Below are 14,054 nucleotides of genomic sequence, written 5' to 3' on the forward strand. Positions count from 1 at the left end.
ACAGTAAGATCTAAATATAAATCCAGTGGCTATAAGATGCTTACCATAGTGTTGTAATTTGGATCAAAACTGAGTGCTGAAGAATCACTGATCTTTTTGGAATTCTGCCCATCATTCTTTGCTTTTCTTATAACATCATAAATGGGATTTGGAGGTTTCTGATCATGTAGAATTTTTTTCAGCTGATGTTCCATACGTTGTGGGATGTCATTAAGTACTTCAAAAACCCCGAAGTCTGAGTTAAACTTAACTGGCTGGGCAAAAGTCTACAAAAGAAGTTTGGAAAGTTTGTAACACTGCAATAAGGGAAATATCTCATTTTTAAAAGTTACTTTTTATAGAATAGAATCATCCTTCAGAATGCAAGATGGTATTATGAGGCTTCTTTCTCTTGATTTTGACTCATTCTAGACAATACACCATTCTTTTTCATGTGCAAACTATAGATCCACTACACAAATTCCTAAAATACATAGTTTACAGTGACTTCAATAACTTTTCTGGTAGGAGACTACTTACGTCCAAGATTACATCTCCAGTGTCATTCTCACATTCATAACCTTAAACAGTCAAGGCTTGAAGAGAACAACAATGAAGCTGATTTCTAAAATGTGAGAGCATTTGAGGAGGATGAATCTGAAGACTGTCATGTGTAGGAAAGGCTTTTCCCCATGTTATTACTTGGAGGTCAAACATCTACCAACATCTATGGCCTGTAGCTGGTGATCATGCACAACTACATTGGTTGATTTAAAAGAAATCTTGAGGAATATCCAAGACATTTGTGAGTCTGAGGATCTATACAACCAAAGCACATGAGCATCTCCCAGTACTGAGATGGAGGACAAGACGACATGTCCAAGAACTGAAGAAAACAAGAGTGTGTAATCCTGGCCACATCCAGATCCAGTGCCAAGACCCTTCTGGGCACCATTCCAAACAGGCTCCCACCAGGTGTTTGTACAGTTGTCATTTCCCTGCACTTAGTAAGATTATTATATTATTTCAAGTACTGTATTTCTCATTTCCTTGAATTTTATATATCACAGTATGCATACAGAAGCATATATATCTACACACACAGACATAATTCACATACATATTACATATATTGAATATGTGCTACATATAATATGGAAATATATTATAAAACAATTTCATTCTTCTTTACACCTATGTAACAGTCCAAATTAACCACGTCAGTGTCAGCTATTTTGTTGCTCCTGTTTGAAGTTCCCTTGTTGATCAATGTCATATAGAGGAATGTCCAAAATAAAACCATGTGGCTGCAACATGTGCTAACAACATTCCCTGTTTATCCCATAACTTCTCACTGCTGAGGCTCAGCCTGGCAAAGCATGTAGCATGTGAGAGCTTTCAGTATACGATTAGGGCCTATGACATCAGAGATTCACTGGCCAGAGTTATGCGTTGAATTGCACTAGCCCGTTTAGTTACCTACCTTCAGTTGAAATCAAGGCTTGTTTTTGTTCTCTGACATTTCATGCCTCTTTTGGCATTAATTTTCTCCAGGGTACTCTGCAGGTTTTAGCGCTTTTCTCCAGAAGTACTGAACAACATTTAAAAGAGGCTTTTATGTGTTGTTTTATGTGTTCTCTGTACTCCATTCAGATCTCCTCCTCATTTGCTATGTGTACCTTTCACTTAGTTGCAAAGCTAATTTGGACAGCTATCAACTACTAAGTGGTTCAACTTCTACCTTAATAACCTCCAAATAAAACTTTTTTTTTTTTTTTCCACGTGTTTTTAAGGAGGAAACAGAAGAAAATACACTAAGAGGCAAGGAGCTTCAGTCTCTCAGGATCTGAAATGCACTTTCATGCAGAAGAAAAAAGGAAACGAAATGCAAATTCCATAATCTAGGATTATGTGACTAGATAGTAACAGATTATTTTAGTTACATGTTATTCAAATTGAAAACAAAGCAAATATGCCATAGTTTATCACACACATCTACTTTTATTATATCCCTTGTAACTTTCTGTAGATCTAGGTTTGTCATTTTAATTAACTGAATGGAAAACATATGGCAACTTTAATGTAGTGAAACAGATGCCAGTGACAAGTTTTAAAATGTAAAGGGTATTGCTGTTTCGGGTGTCCAACTAGAAATCTTTTATAAGACACGTAGTAATGGAACAAAAGAACACATAGTGACAGGTTAAGAGTATTAAGACTTCATATATTACATACTTGACTGAAACAGGTGGTTCTGGTCTAAAACGTTGAGGTTTGGACCAAGGTATAAGTTACCTGTCCCCAGGGGCAATTATTCCCCATTACCTGTCACTAGTATGACCATATCTGAAATACTGTATTCAGTTTTGGTTCCCCAGTACAAGAAGAATGTTCATAAATTTCAGTAAGCCCAGCAGAAGACTGACAAGCTGGAGCACCAGCCCTGTGAGGAGAGAGGGAGGGAACATAGCTTGTTTAGTTGAAGAGACAGCTCTGTGGGGACCTAACAGCAGTCTGACAGTATTTACAAGATTACTGACACAGCCAGGCTTTTCATGGAGGTTCATGGTGAGAAGACAAGAGTTGATGCTTATACACTGAAACAGGGGAGGTTTGAACTGGACGTAAGAAAAATATATATATCAGTAGGATAATTTTAGTGGGAACAGACTTTCCAAAGAGACTATGGAATCTATTACTGGAGATTCAAAATCTGAATGAAGAAAGTGATGTGCAACCTGGTCTGAGCTCTAAAGCGATGAACCTGCTTTGAGCAGGAGGCAAGACTATAGACCTCCATGAGGCCTCTTCCAGCATGAAGAGATCTACAATGCTGCGCAACTATCAAATTCTTCCAGATACACAGAACGTTTCATCGAAGCATCATATGAAAGCATTTTAGAACTTTTAAAGCCTTTCTGAGGAAGCGTATTTGGCCACCTCACTTGAGAAAACTAGAACGATAAACTAGAAAGCATATATTGGCATCATGAAAGAAGAGGTAAGTCATGACCTTCTTAATTCATCCCCACAAGAAAAATAAAAATGCTAAAGTTATGATAAAATCAAACAGGAACAACTACCAAAAAAAAATTAAGCTGATGTTTTGTAGGAAACATTTTCCCAGTACTGGACAGAGAGAATCAGTCAATCCTCTCAGTATGTGAAAAGCTTTAGAACAAAACACCCCCTCTAACCATTCCCACACATTACAAGCCACACACACACACACATACACAGAGAGAAAAAAAATTAGCAAACCTAAAACCTTTCCCACAGAAGCCAAGTGCCATAAAATACAGTGTTTCACAGGACAATAATGGGAAAAGTTTATGGCATCACCAGTACTCTAGGTCACTGCAATAACAAGAAATCTCTTCTGTGAAAATGACTGTGTTGTGTTAAGGACTGGATGGTAGCCTACGCTATGAAAGAAAGGGGGAAAAAGTTACTTGTGCCAATCTAATACACTAAGAAATGCTGCTGTTACCCCAAATTTGGCAATTTAGAGACAAGAAAAATACAATAACCAAAGACAAGAAGTATCAATGCATTCTTCCCTGCAGTCTTTTTTCAATTTGGGCCAGTTTTTGATCCTTTGAAGATAAAGAGGAAAAGCTCCCCAGCCAAATTATACTGCAAGATGTTTTAAGAAAAGAAAAAAATTAGTTTTGGCAGGAGCCTTGAAACTTGGGATTCATACATTATCAATTTGGAACAATAAATAGGATCAACAAGGATTTGAGAATACCGACAAGTAAGTCTACAGACTTTACTAACTATAATCCATGGGCAATTTTCCCTTTGGCTCCAGTATGACTGAGATTATTCAGTGTAGTTATTTCAGCTTCAAATAAAAACCTTCAAGCAAACAACAAAAACTGTTTTCACATTGCGGTACAGCAATACTTTAAAAATATAAACAATTGCCTGTATGTTTTTGATGGAAATTTCCTATCTGTCATATGTACATTGAATATGGTTTCAGCTAAGAATAAATAGAATATATAATTCTGAAACCTAAAGTTATACACTTAACTGAAGGGAAGAGAAATTTCCCTCAGTCCTCCCAAAACAAAACCAAAACAGCATCCATCACTGTGTTGCCAGGATATCAGACATATAAATCTTGCTGTTCTCTGCCTTAACACTTTTCAGATATACTTCAGATACAGCTAACAAATGTGTAAATATGCTCACCATATCCCACCCCAAGTAATGTAGTTTGATCCCAAGAGAAACAGGATGACCACAGCTTGGCTTTCTCCTAGGTTAAGACCCTGAAACGGTGGGAATGAACCGAAATCTCATCCAGGAGTTTTGCCAAAACATCTTTAAGACGGCTATATATGTATCATAAATAAAAGTCAGTGAGAATCCAGACCAGAAAAGAATTTGAGCTGCTCTAGGAAGTGCCTGGAAAATTCAGATTGCATATGGTCATATGGTCAGTGCCACATCTCCCACTGATTTGAGTGAGTCCAGGATTTCCTTTCTGCTGATGAGTATGAAACAAGTTGCAATCACATACCATCATCTAAGGGAGAAGAAAGGAAAATTATGGGTAAAGCCACTTGCAGTAGGAAAAGAAGTTAGATTATTTTGCTTCCTTGGATATCAAAGATGGTTTAGTCCTGGATAAGACTCAACATAACATGCATGTGAGGCCTAACTGATTTAAAAGGTTTTTTAAGGGAGGTTTTAATGGCACCAGCAGCCTCCCTCCACAGACATGGAAAACACAAGAGGAAATTGATGAGCGTGCATTGTAGCCTCACAGAATGATTCACAGCCATCTTCAAAACAGAGAAGAGCTTGAAATGTACAGTAGTGTGGATTTCCTTCTGCCCTTTCTGTCATCAGCTACTCATAGATCCAGCCTGATGTTATTCTTGACAGTATCAGGTTTTCCAGGCCAATTCTATTTTTTTCAGAAAGAGCAACAGGCCCATATACTTTATTCCTTATGCTTTAATTGCTTTCCCTTCATTAAGCAGGTAGCTCCTGTTGGGCATGGGAGAAGCAAGTTGATATTAATGAGGCCTCCAACATGGAGTTGGATGGAAACTTCTGACTTGTGTTTTTTCATTCCTGGAAAAGCATATTCTCAGATGTTTTAAAAGAATCTAAGGTTTGAATTCTGGGGTTTGCTGACAGCTCCAAATGGAAATGTACATATACCAGTTCTTCTCATAAATTTTTCACTTCTGATTATTTACTACAAAAGGTGTAGCTTGTTTGTGTGTCACGGGACTGATTTCTGTGGCTGTATGTCACTGGTGTACTGATAGCAAGAACCCTCATGGGATCTTTGTTTTATCTTTCCTAAGCATTTTCCCTACAAATTGTCTTTACAGCACACAGATCTTTGGGGTACACCAGCACTCATGTCAAATTGTACCAAATATTATTATAACTTCATTATTTCTTAAAGGATATTTTGTAAATCAAAGCAATAAATAAATTAATTAATTAATAAAAGTCTTGCTATAACAAGTTCCCCGTGATACAATTTCCATACACCAGAGTTGCTTTATAAATCAATATAGAGACAGTCTCTTAAAATAAGCATATACTACCACTGATTTCTTGTATCAGGTCACACAACATTTTCAGTTTAACTTGTTGCCTGACAACTAACACACCTGGGTAATACTGTTTCTAGGCAACAACGGATAAGCACAACAAGAATAAAGCAATGGAATTTTCATCAAAGTGTTCAGAGGAGTGGAGGGAAATTGAGAGTAGAAAATATTCAAACCACAGAACCCAAGGTATTAATGGCACTTAATCCTGTGGAGGGTAAATCCTCAAGAAAAGATCAAAGAGAAAATAAAACCAATTATGAGAACATTACAAATAAACACAGCTAATACATCCTCTGTTTTCATGAACATATGTCAATAAATAAATAGAGACCATGTGTCATTTCAGAAACCTACCAAGATTACCAGCATAAAGCAGTGTTTACTCAGGACTGTCTGTGAACTCTTTGCTGTGTGCTTCAGAGCATTCGGAAGGGCTGGGACTGAGCATTTCAGAGCTGCTGAGCTGAGCCAGGACTCTGGGTTGAGGAGCCCTGTGAGGCCAAAGAGAATGTTGGCTTCTAAAAGATGTCCTGAAATCTGTGCATATCCAAGGAGACCCAGAGACAAAGAGGACTGAACTTCTTTCCCACATGAGATTTTCTGTGATTTGGGGAAAACCTGAAGCATAGTTTCCAAATGAGCAGTGAAATGCATGGAGGATGGTATTCCTGTGCTAAGAAAAACCTGGCACATGGAAGGAGTTTAAAGGCTATGTAGTTAGGCTTGGATTTAATGCAATTACCCTATAGCAGCTGCAGAAAAAAAACAAAAGAAGAAGAAAAAAATGAACCCTCTCACCACACATTTTCTTCTATCTGTGTCTTTATCACTCTTTAAAATTTAGTTTCAAGAGTCTTGCAATGAGGTGGAAAGGTATAAAGGCGGAGATCTGAGAGAAGTCAGTATCGACGTTGTGCACAAAGCCCACGTTCTGATAAAGAGTTATTTAATGCTTCCAGATTCTATTTTTGTATTAAAAAAATGACACAGGCATCCAAGAAATATCCTAATGCTGGTAGCGATTCCTATCAAACAAGTTGCAGAAATCAGTATATCCTTGTAGTGCAGCACATTTGGCTGCAGTGGATAGGGAGGGCAAAAGGCTGTGGGGCAGTTCTGGGGTAGGTTGCCTGGGAGGTCCCAGGGGAACTATGAGTGAAACTGCAAAAGGGCTGTGCCATACAAAGGAGTAAGAAAACGGAAACAGAGTAAAAAAACGTGCAGAAACAGAGAATGGGGATCCAAGAGTACTAAGATAACACTGAGTGAAGTTGCTATGTTGAGGGAGGAGTACATATGACTCATTTGAGAGCATGGGTAAACAAGGTAGTTGATCACAGAATCACAGAATTGCCAGGGTTGGAAGGGACCTCAACGATCATGAATCTCCAACCCCCCTGCCACATGCAGGGCCACCAACCATTCCACCTAATGCTAGACCAGGCTGCCCAGGGCCCCATCCAATCTGGCCTTGAACACCTCCAGGGACAGGGCATCCACAACCTCTCTGGGCAGCCTGTTCCAGCACCTCACCACTCTCTCCGTAAAGAATTTCCCCCTGACGTCCAACCTAATTCTCCCTTCACTCAGCTTAAAACCATTTGATGGGGAAAGGGAGCAGAGTATAGGGTTAAATATAGGTTTACTGGTTATATATAGGGCTCTGGATGTGCTGGTCTAACTGCAGCTGGATCTCCACAAAGAATAGAACATAAAGCTGTGTCCTTTTAGCTGCAGGTGGAAGGAGAAAAGGAGAGCGTCAATTTTGAGGCTTTCACAGTCATGAAGAAACATAGAGTTGGTCCTTGAGCTAAAATATTTATTAATCACTAAGTACATTGCCAGAAGAACCTAAAAGAACAAATACTGGTTTTATTGGTGTGTTATGATACTGTAATAAAAGTGGACTCTTCACATTTTTTACGTATTTACATGTCTTTTTCATTTCATATCCATAATATTTTGGTGCACTGTGAGTTAAATACAGATACTTGCAAGAGAAAATTAATCCCCAGAAGTTCAGATACTGTGTGATTTTCCCTGATACTGACAGTAAAGTTGAATAGTAAGAACAGGTACTATTAGACTATAGACATATTGTGAAAGCCATTTAGCTTTCCAGTGACAATGTTCTAAATGGATAAATCTAAACTGGATTAACTTAGTAAGATGTTTCTTGTATTTTGCGAGGGATTTCTGCAAGGTGCTTACCGGGAGACTCAAAAATTCATTAAAGTAGTCCACAAGCATAGCATCTGTGGCTAAGTAGTCTTCCTGCAGAGACACAAAACCAGAAAACAAGGCTTATAATAATCTGCTAACATGTTTTGAATACACTGTTGCTTCAAATAATGTGCTTTTTTTTCCACAAGATATGACATGTAAACTTTTGTAAAATGTCATTTCTCACTTTTGAGAATACAATCATTGCATCATTGTTAGATTCTAAGCATTGCACATCACTGAGGTCCTCAACAATTTAAAAAACATGTGAAAGGAAATGCCTTGCCAAGAAATTCACAGATAAAGACTTCATGAACCCAGAAGCTTCTGAATGCTGAACATCTGCATGTTTACTTTTGAAAAAATGTGTATAAGCTAATGATCTAAAAATGCCTCACATTATACCTTTCTCTCTCCCGTCGGGGAATGAGGGGAGTAGAAACATTCAGCAGAGCCTGCTTCCACTCCCACACTGCTGCTCAGGGATGCTTTAGGGAATAAGAGGGAGTTTTACTGATCTATAATTTGGCTCACCAAGCAAGCAGTATCTGCCATAATTGTAATCTGACAGAACTGGGAAGCTTCCTACTGACTACATCAAAATCAAGGCTGCATCTGCAGGTTTTTGTTTCCTTTCTTGAATTTAAATGGTAGAAGATGACACTGGAAGCAAGGCTTTCTGCCTGACAGGAAACACTTGATTTGGATCACAGGCCCATGGTCCAGTGCAGTTTTAGTAACATGGCCTAGATATGGTAGGGTACTGAATATACTGGAGATTTTACCAACTACCTAACCAAAGCAATATGAAGTCAACAGAAAATTTTCCCACAAATGCCACTAGGCAGTCGATCAGATCCAGAAATCTCAATTCAGCAATGAACCAACAAAGAAAATCATTAGAAATACCCTGCAGTCTGCCGTTGGTTTGGGAATGCACAACTAGATGTCAAACTGATAAAGATGAGCCTGAAGATTGCAAGACATGATGATACACTTTGTAAATAGCTCACTGTTTCAAAGGGCTTATTCAAAACAAATCATTTATTAATAGTACAAGCTGCTAAAGAATATGCAGGTAACATATGTTTTTTATTTGCCAGGAATATAATTCTCTGTACTCCCATATAATAGCAAGAAATATAAACACATTGAATCACTAATCAATAAAATATTTATGATCTTACTAATGAAAGCTTTGCTACTTAACTGCCTCTATCTACAAACACAATATACTTTCCTCAGGTATATATATATTTTTGGTGGTCAGCCTTATTTTCCTCTAAAAGGATAATTGCACTTTCATATTTGAATATTACAGATTATAGGGTCATATATACTGTGCTATAACTTTGATTTTTGGTGTCAGAAAATGTTTTGTTTAATTTCTACCCACTCCGTCATTCTTGCTGCACCATCAAAGCTATTACTAGAAGATGCCGTTTTATAATTGCAACTGGAGGTGTGTTAAATATTGTTCCACAACTGCAATTTTGATTATATGGTTGACAGCTTTGCTTTTGTGCAGTTGGTTTACAAACGTGGGCCTGCTCTCCATCAGTCTTCTAACACTGAAAGGAATTTTAAAACCATTTTTGCAAAGGTGTGCATCTACTTCCTAGGTATTTCATAGAAACAAACCTAACTAGCCCTCTCTATTATTGCCATCACAAAAAAAGCACAGAAACACAGAGATATTGGTTGAAAACAGAGGGAAAGCTGAACAGGGGCAAAAGTGATAAAACTTTTTATAAGTTTGTATTTCACATTGCATCACAAATACCTCTCCACACTTGAAATATTTATAATAAATCGTATCTTTAAATATCAAAATTTAAAGCTAATAGAAACCCCACTCCTGCACAGAACTCTGGCAGCTTCGTGTCCTTGTGTAAGTTTACCTGGAGTCTAACATGGATGGTCATGTGAAGTATCTTTCAGAACCAAGGTTTAACGTGATGTAAATATGCAGCTAAGAAATGTTTTTATATACATGTACACATCCTCATGTATGTATTTATATATGCTAAATATCCATGACATATATATAGTTTTTCTCTGCATTAATTCAGATTGATTCTGATCTTATCAGTATCTGGAGTCTCCCAAAATGAATAGCAATAAACTATACTTTGAAATACACTTATGCAGTTACAGAGGCATCCGCAATGAAGTAGAGATAAATGTTAACTAAGCTTTGAGATACACGCTTTCATTTCACATGAACTATAAGTCAAACACGTCTACCTTTCAAATGGGAAGGCAAACAGAAGGGAGATCCTACAATGAGCTATGAGAAAAGGACAGGAAAGGTAAAAGAAGGAGAAAATGGATTAAACTGCAATTTAAAACCTTCCCATCGATTGTTTCTTTGTTTCATCCTATTTCACTTTTCTTTCCATTTTCATCTTTATTCTTCACACTTTTCTGTTTCTCCCTTTTGTTGTTGTTGTTTTTTTCCTAATTATTTTCAAACTAAGTATTCTGTGATTTTTCCTTGTCTGGGAAAATTGTAAATGTCACTCCATACTTAGAAGAGACAAGAAGTGAGAAATCAGAAAGCAGTTTCCAAAAACTTTTCTCCTTTTTTTGCTCTACAGTTGCAAGACAAAATGAATGATCAAGCCTTATAAAATGTACTTACAAACACTTCTTCTGTTATACACGGAGGCTCTGAAAAACAAAAATGAGATATCACGTATTGTACAAACAATACTATCAAGCTTGTTTAACTGCACAGAACAGAAGCAAGAACTGAGGCATGACAATCTTTCTAGATATTCTAAAGTAAAATAATGTAACCTGAGGAAATAAAATAAATGCTAAGGTACAGTAGTGTTGACTGATGCACAAAACCATCAAGCATTGCTTGAATTATTAAAATACAATGAAAGTATCAGTTAATATAATTATTTCTCATATAATTGTTATCAGTTTGTCTGCTTTTCTCTGCAAAATTGATTAGTAGAATCTTGCTGATTTTAATGAAAATACAGACTTGCAGGAGGCTCTGGGTGTCTTGTATAGCAAATAGTGTAAATCATAAGATAAAATTACAGGGAAAAAAAGAACTTGGGGTGTTCTCAAACTGAAAAATCTCAAAAATCTTTTCTGATGCCTCTTAAGAGATCACAGCTGTCTCTTCAGACTGATGAGTTTTGCTAGTAAGCTTAAACTTAATAGCGAAAATCTTTCTCCTTTGTATCAGTGCCTGTGCCCCTGAGGCAGTCACACCAGGGCCAGACTCCCTGTGGGACATGGATCCAGCCCATTACCCTGCTCAGAAAGCATTACATACCAGTTGTAAGCTTCTTTGACTGCATGCTGGAGCTACGCACCAACGGAACATCACACATCCCTGCAGGATGGCCACCTCATTTACAAAGGTGAAATCCTTCCCCTGCAGACCAGAAATGGAAGCTGCAGAACTCCTGGTCTCTGCTGCGTCTCTCTCAGCAGGCCTAGGTTGCTATGGCACTGCAAACAACACGTGATGAGTTGAGCTGGTGCATGACCTGCTACTGCTGATGTGGAGCTCCCTGAAGCAGGTTCACATAACGGGTATGTTGACTTGTACAGCCACAAAAGAGGTGTCCGTGATGTAGGAATTTGAGGCTATTTGAAGAAAGAGATTAAACACTTTTCTCAAGCAGCGTAAGCAGTTCTTAGTTCAAAATAGTATTCAGCTTTGTCATGTATTAGCAGAAACCTTCATCCAGGTGTGATTTACCTCTAAAGAAAATCTCAAACTGTACAACTAATGAGGAAATGCATCAAACAAGTCTGTATCCTTTGGCAGATTGTGAGGCTTGATCACAGGTAACAAAGGAAGTTGCATCTATGGCAGAGAGTTTCCACTTCAGCCACATAAGAAAAAAGAGAGGAGCTTGGCATTCCTCAGGCTGAAGTGAAACCTGGGTTATTCCTGACGTGCATCTCATTGTGATGTGCTGGATACCTCAGCTGCAGCCTTGGAAACAGCCTTCCCCACTGCTCCCATGGCCCCAGCTTAGCAGAAACCCAAAGGCAAATACATTTTTGCTCAGTTAAGAAGATGGTGAGAAGCAGAAAAGAACCTACTCTCCTATTAGTGAGCTCAAGGAATAGAAGAGAAAAAATGATATTTCTAGTTTGCTTGAATAAAATTGTGCATGAGGAAGGAATTCAAGCTAGATGAAGGATTTCAGTGGATTTTAGGTGTTCTGTAGCCGGGATCTGAAGACTTCCTAGTTAGCGACTATCTGATCCTAGAACTGTTTGAACTCTTATGGCACCTACAGGTTTTTTTGTTTTTTGCATAGAAGTTCCCTCAGAGGTTCTACTACCCAGAACAGTACTGATCCCAGTAGCTTGGTGTAAATGCCATTGGAAACAGTATGGCACGTATGTAAGTTACATAAAGGTCTTCTCTGAGAAGCTTAATCTATCACTTGTGCTCAAGAAATCTCCAAAATGGACCACAACCTTTGTCCTCACAGCAAACTCTATTACTTGTGCCTGCTTTCACATAAGTAGAAATTTACAGTATCTCCAGACGTACTCTGCAGGTGTGAGAAAAAAAAAATAAAAAAAGGATTATTTTAATCACTACATGATGTTGGTGAAAAGCATTAACAAGTGAAAACAAAAGAAATGCATGTAGTGACCACAGCTTACAGTCCTGAAGTGGACAACTGTCAAAGACAATCAGCAAATCAAAATACCGGATTAATGTCTCTAATTGTCCCAGTGGAATGTTGTTAGAAGACAGTTTTACCTTTTAGCATATTTTGTTACTTTTTGCTTTTCACATAAAGGAAGAATAATGCCTCCAAAGAACTAAGAGATACTAAATAATATCATAGGCAAGATATGCATTTTAGCTAAAAGTTTGATATGTCTGGCAAACATATTGAACAGAAGCAACCAACAAAATATAAAGTTTTGGTCTCCCAGATTTAAGTGAGTTGCAGACAATTTAATTAATGAGGTTACTATTCTGATGAAATATCGATCACTCAAGTGAAGCTCTCTGTGTAGCTTCTATTCAGGAAGATGTGACAAACAGTAGGTTAATGTTCAATGAAATACATCTAGATACATGATTTCTTAGTGCCATGTATCAGGGCATATTTTGTTGTGATTATACAGTATTTCAAACTGGTACACCTAGCATACATAACAAGATAACACAAAAAGCAAAGAAGTCTTTCCAACGGGTAGCAGAATTGCAGTGCAAATGAAAATGCATGGTCTTATAACTAAACTATTTAGTATGGTTTAAAATGTTAATGTTCAGTAGATGTTTTCTTTTCCCCTTGCCCAATTTTCTTTCTGATGTATGCTTAGATATAGGCTTATTTCTTAATATTCTCTTGAACTTACAAACTTGCTTGTATATTTATAAGAACAAACAACAATGGATGCATGAAGAATGCTTTTTTTTTTTTTCTTTAAATACAAAGTAGAAACCACAAGTCAGCTTAGATAGTAATGAAGTTTGGAAACAATTCAGTAAAAAACAAAAGTCCTTTTTCTCTCCTGTCATCTGGTATATTTCAGTATAAAACCCTCAGGCTTTTGTTCTCCTTGTAGTATACTTCAGAGATTGATTTTTGGATGACACTCATCAGGAAATACAGACTGTACTCTCTCATGGAGAACTTGTCAGCAGTCATTATCATTTACTCATTCCCTTAGTTACCAACACACATTTAAATCAACCTGTGTGTGTCTGGAGGAAGAGAACCTTTCGTTCTTCATTTTCCATTGCTAGTTAACCTGTTAAAAGCTCATCAGGTGGTGAAATTTGGATTTAAAGATTCATCTCATTCTCCCCCTTTTTTCTTTCTCTACTCTAAAACAAATGTCTGCTTCTGTTTTCTGATGCTAACATGTGCTTGATTCCTATCAATGATCACAGTGGAGTCATGAACATCTCCACAATTAACAGCATACAAAACTAACAGTACCATTAAGAGAAATGCAGATAGGCATCTCCATTGGCAGCTATGAACCAATTCTCATTGACTTCAATGGAAACTTCCCATCTCAGATGCACATGGACACTTCAACATGTATTATCATTAATATTTAACCACCTTTACAAAGATCCAGTCGTACTTAAAATTATTCTTTTTTCTTTGGATGATTGCCACATACATTTTAGGTTTTGTATCTGTGAAAGCAGCAACCTCATGTTCGGAAAACAGGTGCTAGGAAACTTGTTTAAATATTGACTGCAGGACTGCCAAAATGGGAGTTAAATCCTGAAGGGAAAGCATG

The 14,054-nt window shown here is 37.5% G+C and overlaps 1 protein-coding gene across 5 annotated transcripts in view; it reads right to left on the reverse strand.

Annotated features, from left to right (window-relative positions):
* The window catches only part of RGS22 (regulator of G protein signaling 22), a 67,842-nt gene extending 55,779 nt beyond the window's left edge, over positions 1 to 12,063 (reverse strand). For 2 of the 5 annotated variants that reach the window (XM_031591061.2, XM_090137839.1), the window contains exons 1-4: positions 11,089 to 12,062; positions 10,435 to 10,463; positions 7,779 to 7,841; positions 45 to 266 (exon numbers count right to left, since the gene is read on the reverse strand). In XM_031591061.2, the coding sequence (XP_031446921.2) occupies positions 45 to 266; positions 7,779 to 7,841; positions 10,435 to 10,463; positions 11,089 to 11,146 (372 nt within the window). In that variant the 5' untranslated portion in view covers positions 11,147 to 12,062. Of the gene's footprint in view, positions 1 to 44; positions 267 to 5,558; positions 5,578 to 7,778; positions 7,842 to 10,434; positions 10,464 to 11,088 lie in introns of those variants that run through there. The other 3 variants (XM_031591062.2, XM_090137838.1, XM_090137840.1) reach the window with 3 other exon arrangements.
* Positions 12,064 to 14,054: the final 1,991 nt, after the last annotated feature.

Source organism: Phasianus colchicus, chromosome 3, assembly GCF_987193195.1.
Source record: "Phasianus colchicus chromosome 3, bPhaCol1.hap1.1, whole genome shotgun sequence".
NCBI lineage: Eukaryota > Metazoa > Chordata > Aves > Galliformes > Phasianidae > Phasianus > Phasianus colchicus.